The sequence below is a fragment of the Lynx rufus genome, unplaced genomic scaffold (genome assembly GCF_022079265.1).
Source record: "Lynx rufus isolate CCGP_SWC_20201006 ecotype Redwood Valley unplaced genomic scaffold, mLynRuf1.p SCAF_23, whole genome shotgun sequence".
In the NCBI taxonomy this organism is placed as follows: Eukaryota; Metazoa; Chordata; class Mammalia; order Carnivora; family Felidae; genus Lynx; species Lynx rufus.
The window spans coordinates 8,409,144-8,425,269 of NW_025814838.1; the positions used below are offsets into that span (position 1 = coordinate 8,409,144).

Below are 16,126 nucleotides of genomic sequence, written 5' to 3' on the forward strand. Positions count from 1 at the left end.
TCAGAAAACCTAAAATAAAAAATCCATGATATACACACATGAAGATACATACAAGTGCATGCAAGAAGGTGATGCCACCTTTATTTTGTTTGCCTACAATACACCTGTGGGATATGGACTTCAACACATGCTGCTTTGCCTGAGAATTGTTCTCTTGTGAAGCTTCAATTCAGCTGTGGCTGTGTGACCATTTGTAGGGCAGGGCAACCAACAGAGTATTCACAGAGTGTGAACCAGGGTCCCAAAGTTGGAGCTTCATGACCGGGGATAACTCATTTTGCCTACTGAGACCTTGTTTTTATTTTTATTTGGTAATTGGATTACTAAATAGCCTATAAGGTCCCTTCCAGTTCTAAAATCTTACAATGGTAAGCTTTCTTTAAAAAAAAATTGAGGGGCGCCTGGGTGGCTCATTCAGTTAAGCGTCGGACTTCAGCTCACATCATGATCTCATGGTTTGTGGGTTGGAGCCCTGTATCAGGCTCTGTGCTGACGGCTCAAAAATGAATAAACATTAAGGGGCGCCTGGGTGGCGCAGTCGGTTAAGCGTCCGACTTCAGCCAGGTCACGATCTCGCGGTCCGGGAGTTCGAGCCCCGCGTCAGGCTCTGGGCTGATGGCTCAGAGCCTGGAGCCTGTTTCCGATTCTGTGTCTCCCTCTCTCTCTGCCCCTCCCCCGTTCATGCTCTGTCTCTCTCTGTCCCAAAAATAAATAAACGTTGAAAAAAAAATTAAAAAAAAATAATAAAAAAAATGAATAAACATTAAAAAAATTTTTTTAATTGAGACTTAATTCACATACCATTAATAGCTACCTTTTTAAAATTTATTTTGAAAGATAGAGACAGAGAGGGTGGGGAAGGGCAGAGAGAGAGGGAGAGAGAAAATTCCAAGCAGGCTCTGCACTGTCATCACAGAGCCTGATGTGGGGCCTGAACTCATGAACCATGAGATTATGACTTGAGCTGAAACCAAGAGTTCGATGCTTAACTGACTAAGCCACCCAGGTGCCCTCCACCTGTTTAAGTTATGCAATTCAGAGGTGTTTAGTACAGTCACAGAGGTATACACTTATCACCATTAATTCTAGAACATTTTTGTCACCCCACAAGAAACCTAAACCTGTTAGCAGTCACTCGTCATTCCTCTCTCTCCCCCAGCCCTTGACAACCACTAACTCACTTTCTGCCTCTATGGATTTTCCTTTTCTGCACATTTCATGTAAATGGAGCCATATAGCAGGTGGCATTTTGTGTCTGGTTTCTTTCACTTAGCATGTTTTCCATGTTGTCACATGAATCAATACTTCATTCCTTTTTATGACTGAATAATATTTCATTGGATTAATCTCTGTTCCCATTCCTCATCCTTAAACTATTGCCTTAAACTCCACCCTATCCCCAAGCTTCACCTTATCCCTGACTCTACCCCTGCCTCATCTCTGAGCTACAGTACATTCCGGACCTCACCCCATCCCTGACCCTCCCCCACCCCTCCTGCCTATTTTTCCCCCAAGCTTGCCCTAATCCCCTTCCCAGCTGTCACTCAACCCCTGGGCCTCATCCTTTACTCCATTTCTCAACCCATCCTTGATCAGTGGGTGTGAAGTTACCCACTGCATATATCTCTTGGGAACTTGTTTAGAATCCAAAGCTTGATTTTTTTTTTTTTTAGACCACAAATCAGGTGAATTCTCAAATGTCCAAGGCATCAAAACCACAGCCCTGAAAAGCCATGGATGCCTGCCTGCTGCCACTCAGTAGTTAGAGCCACCCTCCTGTGCAGAACTCCAGGAGGGGGCACCGTCCTGGAAGGACATGGAGGGGCAGGAAGAGCCTCTTCCAGCTTCCTCCAAGAGGTGAGCGCCTGGTGTGCCAGGCACTCATCCCTCTCTGTCCCTGTGCTGCCCACAGAATGAATGTGAGGGGGACCTGGCAGAGGCCATGCCGGCACTGGAGGCTGCACTTGCTGCCCTGGACACCCTGAACCCAGCAGACATCTCACTGGTGAAGTCCATGCAGAACCCGCCCGGCCCTGTCAAGCTGGTCATGGAGAGCATCTGCGTCATGAAAGGGCTAAAACCAGAGAGGAAGCCGGACTCCAGCGGCAGCGGTAAACCCCTTCAGCTCCCTTCCCTCCCAGCAGCCTTCACAGGCTGTTTTCCCTGGCAGGAGGGGTACCACGCCCCCACCCACCACCCCAGGCCTGCAAGCAGGGTCTGGAGTCCCAGAAGAGATCAGAAAGGTGCCAGGAGGTGCATACTCATCCACACAGCTCTCTCCTTCCTCACTTCTCTCAATCAGTAGGGAAAAGGCAGGCGTCTTTAGGCAAAGCTGAGCTTAGTCAAGGCCCCTGACTGAAAATCATTACAAAAATGAAGGGTGCAGAGACAAAAGGCTGACACAGAGTAGTGTGTGGTTGTGAGGGTGAGAAACAGAAAGAGCTAGAGAAAGAGAGAAACTGAGAGAAAACCAGAGAAGGAAACGCAGAGAATGAGACCGAGATACAGGGAGATGGAAAGAGATAGGCACCTGGACTCACACGCACATGCTCAGGCATGCATATGTGCACAAAGAGATAATGAACTGGGCGAGATGTGAGGAAGGAGGAAGGCAGAGGGAACAGAAGAAGAGCTAGAAACAGTTATAGGCAGAGAGAAAGGGGCAAAGGGAGGAAGACAAGGAATCAGAGACTTGGGCATAAGGGAGGAAAGAAAGCTCCTCATATAATTAAACCTAGAAGCATTAGTAGGTGAGTATTTGTCCTCCTTAAAATCCAAATTACATGTAGAACTTTGTATTATTAATAACAGTGTCTTAGAGCTAAACAAGGACTTTAAGAACCCATCTCAGTAATTTCCCTGCCTTTTGAATCCTCCTGTCCTGGGAACAGCCCTGATCTTCCTCCATTCCTTCTGAAAGGTTCTAAATCCCTGATCCCTCGTTCAGGAGCCTCTGGTTTCCGCTTCCCACTGACTAACATTTCTTCTTCCCTGATTGGTGGCAGGCCAAAAACCACATGAAGAAGATAGAGGTGATCAGGAATGGACAGGCAGGAAGTGGACTTCACAGGAGAATCCCTTAGGGAAACAGCTGAGGTGTAATAAGTTGACTGAGTAAGAATGAGCTAGTCCAGCACTTCTCCACCCTGTCTGCACCCTAGAACCACCTAGGGAGTGTAAACAATGCTGAAGCCCGTGCCTGCATTCCTAGAGATTCTTACTCCACTGGTCTTGGGTACAGACTGAGCTGTGTGTGTGTGTGTGTGTGTGTGTGTGTGTGTGTGTGTGTATATATATATATATATATATATATATATATATATATATATTCAGCTTCCAGGTGACCTAAGGTGCAGCCAGGGTGGAGAACTGCCAAGATACGCAAAGTATGGCCAAAGTCACGAAAGTTCATTCTCTTCTTGGATCACTTGATCAGCACAGGACCCACCATTCTCCTTTCTTTTTTTTTTTAAATTGAAGTGAATTGTGTGTATTATTCATTTATCCCACACAACTTTAGCCAGAACATTAAGACGGAGCATAAGACCATTTAATTCATTTTGGGTACCTTGAATTTAAATGAATCAGATCATTTTCCTGAATGCAGACAAAAACCTTCATGAGAAATACTTGTTTGGTTACTGTGCTTGCATTAGAAACAGGACACATCTGACCTATTGTACTTAATATGATTTCTCAAGTATAACTTTTTTTGATTAACCTGAGGTTGGCAAGTATTTACAATGCTGTGAGCCAAAAGGGCTTCTAACTCATTTCCAGCATGTCAACAAAAGGGATGCAGCCCCAGGTGGGATCAAGACTCACTCAGTCATTGGCAGGATGGGTGCTGAGGAGAATAAGGGCCCTGCTTTGTTTCTGGACAGGGCAAGGATGGCCTTTTCTATAGTTACATGCTGCTTCCCCACCCTTGCTCTTTCTCTTGAGACTCACTCACAGGGACTGATTGGGTACCATCTAGCCCACCTCCCAGTCTTCAAAAGGAGTATTCAGAGGCACCTGGGTGGTTCAGTCAGTTAAGCATCTGACTTCAGCTTAGGTCATGGCCTTATGGTTTGTGAGTCTGAGCCCCACATTGGGAGCCCCACAGCATGGAGCCCGTTTCAGATCCTCTGTCTCCCTCTTTCTGCCCCTCCCCCACTCTGTCACTCTCTGTCTCTCAAAAATAAATAAAACATTAAAATTACAGGTTGGATAGATGATGTAAAGGGAATCAACATTCCAGCAGCTGAGATGAAAGAAAATGCTGGGGGAGGGATAGAGTAGCCCAGTGTAGTGATAGAAATCTGGGGAAAGCTCTCAGTGGAAGTAACTTTTAAAAAAATTGTTTTTAATGTTTATTTTTGAGGGAGAGAGAGACAGAGTGCAAACAGGGGAGGGGCAGAGAGAGAGGGAGACACAGAATCCGAAGTAGGCTCTATGCTCTGAGCTGTCAGCACAGAGCCTGATGTGAGTCTCGAACTCATGAAACGTGAGATATGGCCTTAGCTGAAGTCTGACATTTAACCCATTGAGCCACCCAAGTGCCCCTCAGCGGAGGTGACAATTGAACTGAAGTCTGGTTGAGAGCCAGCAGATGCTATTTACAGTCTAGGTCAAGGGCTTATGGTAGGGAAGCACTTAAGATCTTTGAGGAGTTGAAGAAGGTTCTGCCTGACTAAAGTCCAAGGAGCAAGGCCTCAAAGATGAGGTAGATGAGTTCAGTGGGCCTCCTGGACCATGGTAAGAATCTTAGATTTTTCTTTTTTTTTTAAATTTAGATTTTATATTTTTAGAGCAATTTTAAGGTCACAGCAAAATTGAGAGAAGGGTACAGAGATTTCTCATATACCCCTAACCACCCACACACATGCATAGCATCCCCTGTTGTTGTAACAGAGTGGTACATTTGTTAAAATTGATGAACCTATTTTGACACATCATTAACACCCTGAGTCCATAGTTTATATTAGAGTTCACACTTGGTATTGTACATTTTATGGATTTGGACAAATATATAATGACATATATCCATCATTATGGTTATTAAACAGAGTATTTTCCTGCACTAAAAATGTTTGGTAGGACCTTGGATTTTTTTCCCCAAATATGAGTAGCCATTGCAAATCTTGAAGTCTCAGCCAGAATGTCTTAATAATAGTCCAATATCCATTTCTTGTTCCAAATAGGTAAAATGATAGAGGATTACTGGGGAGTTTCAAGAAAGATTCTTGGAGATCTGAAATTCTTGGAGAGTCTTAAGACATATGACAAAGACAACATCCCTCCAACGGTCATGAAGCGGATCCGGGAAAGGTTCATCGATCACCCAGATTTCCAGCCAGCTGTCATTAAAAATGTGTCATCTGCCTGCGAAGGTCTGTGCAAGTGGGTGAGGGCCATGGAGGTGTATGATCGCGTGGCCAAAGTGGTGGCTCCCAAACGGGAGCGGCTGAGAGAGGCCGAGGGGAAGCTGGACGCACAGATGCAGAAACTGAACCAGAAGCGAGCAGAACTGAAGCTGGTGGAAGACCGCCTCCAGGCCCTGAATCTTGACTTTGAGGAGATGAACACCAAGAAAAGGACCTTGGAGGAAAACATTGAGATCTGCTCCCAGAAACTGATCAGAGCAGAAAAGCTGATCAGTGGTCTTGGGGGAGAGAAGGATAGATGGACAGAAGCCACCCGGCAGCTGGGGATCCGTTATACCAATCTAACAGGGGATGTGCTATTGTCCTCAGGGACTGTGGCTTACCTGGGGGCCTTTACAGTGGATTATCGGGCAAGGTGTCAGAAGCAGTGGTTGGCCCAGTGTAAGGACAAGGTCATCCCTGGCTCTAGTGACTTCAGTCTCAGCAACACATTAGGAGATCCTGTAAAAATCCGGGCCTGGCAGATTGCTGGGCTGCCCATTGACTCCTTCTCCATTGACAATGGCATCATTGTGTCCAATTCCAGACGCTGGGCCTTAATGATTGACCCTCAGGGGCAGGCCAATAAGTGGATCAAGAATATGGAGAAAGCAAATAAGCTCTCCGTCATCAAATTCTCAGATGCCAGCTATGTGAGGACGTTGGAAAACGCCCTGCAGTTTGGCACCCCCGTCCTGCTAGAAAATGTTGGAGAGGAGCTGGATGCATTTATTGAACCCATCTTGCTCAAGTCCACATTTAAGCAGCAAGGGGTTGAGTACATGAGGCTGGGTGAAAACATCATTGAATACTCCAGGGATTTTAAGTTATATATCACAACCCATTTGAGGAACCCACATTACCTCCCTGAAGTCGCTGTGAAAGTCTGCCTGCTCAACTTCATGATCACACCCTTAGGTCTCCAGGATCAGCTCCTTGGCATTGTGGCCGCCAAGGAGAAGCCAGAACTGGAAGAGAAGAAGAACGAGTTGATTGTAGAAAGCGCCAAGAACAAGAAACAGCTAAAAGAAATTGAAGATAAGATCTTGGAAGTCCTCTCCCTGTCTGAGGGCAACATCCTCGAAGATGAGACTGCCATCAAAGTTTTGTCCTCTTCCAAAATGCTGTCTGAGGAGATATCTGAGAAACAGAAAATTGCTTCAGTGACAGAAACACAGATCGATCAGACTCGGATGGGCTACAAGCCAGTGGCTGTCCATTCTGCCACCATCTTCTTCTGTATCTCTGACCTGGCCCACATCGAGCCAATGTACCAGTACTCCCTGACATGGTTCATAAACCTCTATGTGCATTCCCTGGCTCATAGCAATAAAAGTGAAGAACTGGACCGTCGCATTGAGTACATCATCGAACATTTTACCCTCAGCATCTACAACAATGTCTGCCGCTCTCTGTTTGAGAAGGACAAGCTACTTTTCTCTCTCCTCCTCACCATCGGCATCATGAAAGAGAAAAAGCAAATTAATGAGGAGGTTTGGTATTTCCTTCTAACTGGAGGTGTCGCCCTGGACAACCCCTTCCCCAACCCAGTTCCTGAATGGCTGTCCGAGAAGGCGTGGGCGGAAGTGGTTCGTGCCTCGGCATTGCCCAAACTGAAAGGCCTGATGGAACATTTAGAACAAAATGCTGACGAGTGGAAGCTTATCTATGACTCCACCTGGCCCCATGAGGAGACATTCCCTGGATCTTGGAAGTTCCTTCAGGGATTGGAGAGGATGGTAATCCTACGATGTTTGCGGCCTGACAAAATGGTTCCAGCCATTCGGGAGTTCATCGCTGAGCACATGGGCAGTGTATACATTGAAGCCCCTACCTTTGATCTCCAGGAGTCCTACAATGATTCCAGTTGTTGTGCACCATTGATTTTTGTGTTGTCTCCAGGTGCGGACCCAATGGCAGGTAAGGGCAGAATGTTGTGTGAAGAACATAAATACCCCAGGATGCATGAATGGATGACAACAGCGTGTCCCTTCCAGCAAGAATCTCAAACTCAGATGCTTTGAAATGTGAACAGTTAACAGGTGAAGGTGAGGGTGAGGCCACTGAAAATTTCTTTTCCCACCTAAAGAAAGCAGCTCCTCTTCAGCCCTGAAGCACCATGCCATTCTGATAATGTGAGCCCAGGAAGGCTAGGTCACCTGATTTTTCAAGAGAAATCAGAAATGCAGAAATCACCCATTTTTACATCCTGATAACTCATTCAAATTCTTTCCTAAAAATTGTGAGGGCCAGACCAGGACTAGATTTAGCCTACTGGGTGGTAGTTTATCATCTTCATCCTAAATCATTTTCTAATACTATTGCCTCTCTAAATTAGGCTTTTCTCTTTTCTTTTAATTTTTAAATTAAAGTTTTTTTTTTAATGTTGGTTTATTTTGAGAGAGGGGGGGCATCTGGGTAGCTCAGTCAGATAAGCATCCGACTTTGGCTCAGGTCATAGTCTCATGGTTCAGGAGTTCAAGCCCCATGTTGGGCTCTGTGCTGACATCTCAGAGCCTGGAGCCTGCTTCAGATTCTGTCTCTCCCTGTCTTTCTGCCCCTCCCCACTTGGTGCTCTGTCTCTCTGTCTCTCAAAAAGATAGATAAACATTTAAAAAAGAAGAAACATAGAAAGTGAGAGAGTGTGTGCCTATGCATGCGTGTGAGTTGAGGGTCAGAGAGAGAGAGGGAGAGAGAGAGAGAGAGAGAGAGAGAGAGAGAGAGAGAGAGAGAGAGAACCTGCTTAGGTTCTGCACTGACAGTGTGGAGCCCAAAGTGGGGCTCAAACTTACGAACTGTGAGATCATGACTGAACAGAAATCAAGAGTCAGATGCTCAACCAGCTGAACCACCCAGGTGCCCCCAATTAAAGTGTAATGACTAATACTGTGTATAACTGTATATAGTAAAAAAAAAAAAAAAATGTGGAAAAGTATAGGACTGTGGCTCCACCAGGGCCATTTTGCCCCCTCAAGGGACATTTGGCAAAGTGGTGAAACGTTTTTTGTCACAAGTAGGGGGTGCTACTAGCATCCAGTAGATTGAGCCCAAGGATGCTTCTAAACATCCTGCAGTGCACAGGACAGTCCCCCACAACAAAGGATTATTTGGCCCAAAATGTCAGTAGTGCTGAGGTTGAGAAACCCTTGTGTAGAGTGAAAGGTATATCTTCCTCCTAACCCTTCCAGAAGTAACCATTATTACTGGTTTGTGTATCTTTCCAGAAATCAATTATTGCATATTAACAGGTATGAGTTATTGACAGAAATAGATTTTTTTTCTGTTCCGCTGGATCTCAAAGCTTTCATTTTCTCTGTGGCTGAATGAAGAAAAGTACCAGAAATGCAAATGACAAGGTTGCCATTCTTTTGTAACCCCTGAGGTGTTTGACACTTATCCTGACCTGGATGGAAAGCTGGCAGCTGTGCACCAGGGAGGAAGTCGGAGGAGGGAGCTGAAACGAACTAGTACCCTTTCCACGCTCCCATACCACAGTGTTATTGTGAAAAAAAAATTCATGGTCCCTTTCTAGTAGCTTTATTTTAACCCCTGTGTCCTTTATGTGGCAGATTTAAATTAGAGCAATGAGGGTAAACCAGGAAAGGTAAAGAGAAATGGAGGAAAGGTCATAGTATGGTCTGTAAAATGATGATGTGCTGGCAAAGGATGGGCCAGTTGTGTCTAGTGGCATATGTTGCATATTCCTGTCTGTCTGTGCTAGAGGCCTGATCAAATTTAACTTGGATAACTTCCCAGGAGACCTCACGGGTACTGTGTCCCTTGTAGTGCCTCACACCAGGAAGCATATACTATCTGATTGTCTTTCCCTTTCTGATTAAGTTTTATCAGTGGACTCAGGCACTGTCATTGTGATCCACCTTCCCATTCTGCTTCCCTTGTAAAGTTTCCCATCGGCCTCACAGCTAATGTGATGGTTCTCAATCTTGGCTGCACAATGGAATCACCTAGTTTGAGGGGCAGGGGGCAGATTAAGAAAAACCTCCATGTGCACGCCACACCCTCAACCAATTAAATTAAAATCTTTGTCAATGAGGCCCAGGCATTGTGTTTTAGAAGCTTTTCAGGTAGGGGCGCCTGGGTGGCTCAGTTGGTTAAGTGTCCAACTTTGGCTCAGATTATGATCTCATGGTTCTTGGGTTTGAGCCCAGCGTCAGGGTCTGTACTGATAGTTCAGAGCCTGGAGCCTGCTTCAGATTCTGTGTCTCCCTTTCTCTCTGCCCTTCCCCTGCTTGCGTGCTCTCTCTTGCTCTCTCTCTCTCTCTGTGTCTCAAAAATAAACAATCATTAAAAAAAGAAAAAACAAGTCTTTCAGATAATTCCAGTATGTTTTGGAAACAACTGACCTGATGATTTTAGTGGCCTTAAAAAAATCAATCCCCAGATCCATTATTTCATTAGGGGCTACAAAATGGTATTTTAATTCTGTCAACTATGTTTGCATTTATTCGCTGGAACTCCTCTATGAAGAAAAATTTCCTTGGTCAACTCTTTGGTTTACTCTGACTATAGCTCAAAAAGGACCAGCAGAATAGACACTTGGTTCATTCTCTTGATTTCTCAAACTTCATATTAATAAATTAGTGCCCTGGCATCCTGTGAAGTTACTTAAGCAATAAGATTTTCTTTGTGTCATTGTGAATGCATAGATTTTAACATAGTGGGTGTTTCAAACATGGTGGTGTTTTATTATTTACTATTCTTTTTGGTTTTCAAATCATTCAGTCTCTAGCCTGTAGGGGCCCCTTCATGCCTAGTAGTTTTCACATAACCCCGGTGGTTTTATATAGCATCCTTGCCGTATAGAATTAGCATGTATTCTGGGCTCATCTTGTACAGACATTTCTCTAAGGAACTCCAGTTCTTTCAAAACAGGCCACAGGATTTGGAAACCACAATATGAGTACTACTGGATGGATCATTGATTGCAGACCTTACTGCTCACTAATTCTTTCTGGCTGTCTCTACCCTGTGCTTTTAATCAGTACTTTGAGTTTTTATCTGCAGTGACAGTGCTTTCCATTTCTAGAAGTTTTATTTGTTTTATTCCAAATCCATGTATTTCTTTTTTTGTAAGACTGTGAATTTTATTATGCTTTGTGGTCCTCCTTTATTGATTTTTAGATGTATTTCGTTCATGTCTTTTTCAGAAATTATATTAATCTGCTAGGGCTGCTATAAATAAATATCAAAGACTCAGTGGTTTAAATAAGAGAGATTTATTTTCTCTCAATTCTGGAAACTAAACATCCAAAATCAAGGCGTCGGCAGGGTTAATTTCTTCTGAGACCTTGGCTTGTTTGTGGCCAGTTTCTCCCTGTGTCATCTTCTCCCTATGTCTTTATATGGTCTTCTCTCTGTGAGTATGTCATTGTTCCAGTCTCCTCCTCTTTTAAGGATACCAGTCCTGTTGGATTAGGACCTGCCCTGTTGACCTCATTTTAACTTAATTACCTCTTTAAAGACCCCATCTCCAAATACAGCCACATTCTGAGGTCCTGGGAATTAGGGCTTCAACATATGGGTTTGAAAGAGATATAATTGGGCTCATAACAGAGTTCATATATAATCTGTGGAGTATTAATTCTCCTGATTGTTTTATGTGCTATCCCTTATAGTGATATATTTCCTCACGTAGCTTGTAATTTTTTATTGTGAGTTCACAATCAGCAATCTTGTGTTCTTTTGTGGGAGTCTCCTAATACCTTGGGTTTTAGGAGTGCCCTAACAGAACGACTTTGCGTATGCAAACACTGATGCCCCAGGGGGGGTTGCCACTCTAAATCAATTTTTTTTAAGTTTATTTATTTATTTTGAGAGAGACAGAGACAACATGAGCAGGGGTGAGGCAAACAGAGAGGGAGAGAGAAGCCCAAGCAGGCTCCACACTGTCACACGGAGTGCGTGACCTCACAGAGGCGCGTGCAGAGCCTGACACGGGGCTCAAACTCACGAAACCATGAGATCATGACCTGAGCCAAAATGGACAGTCGGGCGCTTAACCAACTAAGCCACCCAGGTGCCCCCATTCTATATCAATTTTATGGGAAATTTCTCAGTTGGGGAATCCCACCCACAGGTACTATAAACCCACACCCTTCATCCACATGTGGCATAGGCTTAGTGTTTTGTTTTCTCAGCAGAGAGTTATTTTTTCCACCAATGAGCTTCTGCATTGCTTCTAGACCAGTAGCCAGATTTCTGGCCACCTTAACGTAAAGGTGCAGCACTTTGAAGGTCCCAACTGTCTACAAAAGTCTCAGTTCTAGCCCCCCATTTCTTATGAGTGCAAAAGTTATGTGTCCACAATCACCCAACATCCAGATTGGTTAAATAAAGTATGGTATATTCCAATTGTGAAATGCTATGTAACCATGAAAAAGAATAAGACTTTTCTGTATGTACAGGCATAACTTGTTTTATTGTGCTCTACCTTACTGCACTTTGCAGATCCGGTTTTTTTGTTTGTTTGTTTGTTTGTTTGTTTTGCGCATTGAAGGTTTGTGGCAACCCTGCATCAAGCAACCTATCAGTTCCATTTTTCTTATTTTTTTAAGAGAACAAATCTACACATTTATGTATGTATGTATGTATGTATTTTTTTTAATGACAGAATGTCTAACTAAGGAGAGTTTTTTTTTAGGAATGTTTACTTATTTTTGAGAGTGAGAAAGCACATGTGTGCACACTAGCAGGGGAGGGACAGAGAGAGAGGGAGACAGAGGATCTGAAGCAGGCTCAGCACTGACAGCAGAGAGTCTGATGTGGGGCTTGAACTCACGAACTGGGAGATCATGACCTGAGCCGAAGTCGAATATTTGAGCAACCCGGGTACCTCTCAGTTAAGTTTAAATCCTTAAGGAGTACAGCATCACACAGATTTTTGTGGTCAGTGGCCTTAGCAGGAAGGTTGCTTTGAAACTTGGCACAAAACATGGCACTGTTTCCATGAGCATGAATTACTTTTCCCCAGAGTACTCTGGTTTTCTTCAGTTTGCCACCAGGAATTACTGTGTTGTTCTTTGCTTTGTACACATAAGCACATCTCTTGCGTAGATAGAATTCAGTTTCATGTTGAGCATAAACACCTTCAATTTTAAGAAGTGCCGTGTGCTCCCTCTGGTTCCAAAGAAAATTGGCCTTGGACCACAGCCTTCCAGACATATTTGTCGTTTTAGGAGTCCTGTTTCCAGCAGGCGGCCACAGGCTCCAAGATGACAGGAAGAGTATTGGTGCCATTTTTCCAACAACATTTGCTCACTTCATGTCTCTGGGTCACATTTTGGTAATTCTTGGCAATATTTCAAACTTTTCCATTGTTTTTCATGGTGATCTGTGATCAGTGATTATAACTTACTGAAAGCTCAGATGATAGCATTTTTTAGCAATAAAATATTTTTAAATTAAGGTACATACATTGTTTTTTAGACATAATACTACTGCACACTTAACGGGTAATATTGTAGTGTAAACATAACTTTTATATGCACTGGGAGGCCAAAAAAAAAATCATTTGCTCGTTTTATTGCATCATTCACTTTGTTGCGATGGTTTGGAACCAAACCCGCAATATCTCTGAGCTGTGCCTGTATTGATGTGGAAAACATCTAAGTGAAAGAAGCAAATGTAGTATTCTGCAGTTCTCATAATAGTATATATGCATTTATTTAATGCATAAAATATGTTTGGAAGGATTCACAAAAAGCTAGTAACATTGGCTGCCTCAGAGGAAAAGTGAAGAGAAAGAGACTTACTTGAAATTTCACTGTACAAATGCCTATTTTTCTAGTAAAATACATTCGTAACAACCCAGTTTCTAGTTCTTTGGTTGTGTGTTCATCTCTTTAGTTTTGAGTTCCCTCTTCATTTTTGGCACCTGGGAAATTCTGTCTCTCAGACTCTATTTTTTTTTTTATTATTGTTTGTATTGTATAATTCAGTTTGTAATTTTTTTAAATAAAGAATGCCTGGGGTACCTGGCTGGCTCAGTTCAAAGAGAATGAGGCTCTTCATCTTGGGGTCATGAGTTCAAGCTCCATGCTGGGGGTAGAGATTACTTTAAAAAAAAAAAAAACTTAGAGGGGCTCTTGGGTGGCTCAGTTGGTTGGTTAAGCATCTGACTTTGGCTCAGGTCATGATCTTGTGGTTTGTGGGCTCAAACCCCAGGCTGGGCTCTGTGCTGACAGCTCAGAGCCTGGAGCCTGCTTCTGTGTCTCCCTCTCTCTCTGCCCGTCCCCTTCTCATGTTCTCTCTCTCCCTCTCTCTCTCTCTCTCAAAAATAAATAAACATTTTTTTAAAACTTAAAAAGAAGAATGTCTATGTATTCAGAACAAAAGAGGAATCAATAGTAGCTTCATTCATCCTCTTAAAAGAAGTCTAAAGCTTCCCCATAGAGATGCTTATTTTTGTAATTGACAGAAGCCAGTGAGTTTCTTTCCGAGTCCAGAATTTTGATGTAGCCCTTCTTTCTGCATAGTCCCTGTTAATATGGTCTTAGCTGGCCTGTCTTCTTTCAAAAAAACCTTTTTCTTCCTGGTCTCAGGCCTGCTGAAGTTTGCTGATGATCTTGGCATGGGAGGCACCAGAACACAGACCATCTCCCTTGGCCAAGGCCAAGGCTCAGTTGCTGCCAAAATGATCAACACTGCCATCAAAGATGGGACCTGGGTGGTGTTACAGAACTGCCACCTGGCCACAAGCTGGATGCCTACACTGGAGAAGATCTGTGAGGAGGTGATTGTTCCCGAAAGCACTAACATCAGATTCAGGTGAGGTGCTGCCCCACCACTACCTGTTTCCGGGCCCCAATCTTGAGCTCCAGATGTCATGCTGGTGGCTGGGAGTGCAAAGATGAGCAAACGCAGTTCTCATCTAGCAGAAAACAGACCATGGATGAATGATGTTGATGCCATGCAGTACCTGCTGTACTTGTTTGAATAAGAACCATGGAGCACAGAAAAGGGAAGGGAAAGCTGGGGAGTGCCTAGAGGCCTGACAGTTGCCTGGGGTTTTGAAAGATGATAGTTTTGCAGGAAGGACATTCCAGCCGGAAGGGATAGCATCTATAAAAGCAAAGATGCATATGAAGGAAACACTGAGAAGTTATTCTATGAATATGGGGTATATACTATGAGAAGTTGTTGGGGGATATAATAGGAGATGTGTCTGGGAAAGTAGATTAAATGTCAGTAAATCTGATTTTTAAAATTGTCATGGAAGAAATCTCACCTGTAGTGTAGGCACCAATGTCCACGCTGCTCTAACCTGTATTTCTTGGGCTCTGTGGAATTTTAATCAATACTGGAAAGAGCTTCCTATTTTTTGTGTGAATTTTAAAGCCTAGCAAAACTGGGCCTCAATTTTTGCGTATACAAAATGATGAGATGAACCAGACAGACTTCAAAGCCCTTTTCAACTCAAATGTTCTCTTATTCCAGGCAAGAGGTCAGCGAACTACGGGCTGTAGTTCAAATACAGCCTGCTACCTGATTTGTATGGCCTATATGCTAAGAAGAGTTTTTACATTTTTAGATGGTTGAAAAAAAATCAAAACAACAATATTTCGTGACACATGAAAATTATATGAAATTCAAATTTCAGTGTCCATAAATAAAGTTTTATTGAAATAGAGCCATGCTCATTCATATCCTGTCTATTGTGACTGCTTTCACAATATAAGTAGTTCTAACCGAAACCATATGGCCTGCAGAGCCTAAAAATTTACTCTTTGACCTTTTACAGGAAAGGTTTGCCAACTCCTGTTTTAGGCTACAAAGTTTGCTGGTTATTTTTTCTTCCTTCCTTCCTTCCTTCCTTCCTTCCTTCCTTCCTTCCTTTCTTTCTTTCTTTTTAATGTTGATTTTTGAGAAAGAGAGAGAGAGAGCGAGCGCGCGCACACACACAAGTGGGGGAGGGGCAGAGAGAGAGGGAGACACAGAATCCAAAGCAGGCTCCAGGCTCTGAGCTATTAGCACAGAGCCCGACCCACAGCTTGAACTCACAAGCCATGAGATCATGACCTGAGCAAAAGTCAGATGCTTAACTCAGGTGCCCCTGGTTATTTTCATTTTAGTCATGTTTGCCTGAAAATAGGAAAGTGTTTGGTGTTTATTTACAAAGCCAGATTAGGCAATAGTTTATTATATACATGTAAGACTCCTATAAAATCCATAGAAGAGTTTAAAGGAATCCAATTAGTTTCAAGAATTCTGTTTGGTTTGGGATGGTGGCTTGATTAAGCACCATGAATGATACAATGAACATTGAACAAAAAATTATTTATGCTGATATTATGGTCTTCTGTAATATGATCCTAACACAAAAGTTATTACCCCAAGTGCCTATAGGAGCCAGGAATAACATATATGAATGAAGAGGACTTGGCCACAGGAGATATTCCAGTTCCCACAGTACAGTGGCAGTCATCATGGGCAGTCAGCTTCAGTGTTGGACATCAACGGAGAGTGGTGGGGACTGCAGTGAACTAGAGGCCCATGCATGACCTTTAGAGAAGAGCAGTGACTACCTAATACCAAGTGACTATTGCCATGCAGGAGTGCAGGCCCCTTGTGTTCAGATTTTCTCATTATTTTCAAGGGAAGATGGGAATCTAGAATTTTAAAAGAAAGTCCCAGTTTTTTTAAAAGTTGGCAGCTACTTCAAACTATGTTGTAGCCTTGTGTTGGTTTGCATGGTATGA

The 16,126-nt window shown here is 43.4% G+C and overlaps 1 protein-coding gene across 1 annotated transcript in view; it reads left to right on the top strand.

Moving 5' to 3' along the window:
• DNAH3 (dynein axonemal heavy chain 3) overlaps positions 1-16,126 on the top strand; it is a 163,770-nt gene that overhangs the window by 132,661 nt on the left and 14,983 nt on the right. The window contains exons 51-53 of the mRNA XM_047087673.1: positions 1,913-2,111; positions 5,187-7,328; positions 13,970-14,195. Coding sequence (XP_046943629.1) covers positions 1,913-2,111; positions 5,187-7,328; positions 13,970-14,195 — 2,567 coding nt within the window. The remainder of the gene's footprint in view (positions 1-1,912; positions 2,112-5,186; positions 7,329-13,969; positions 14,196-16,126) is intronic.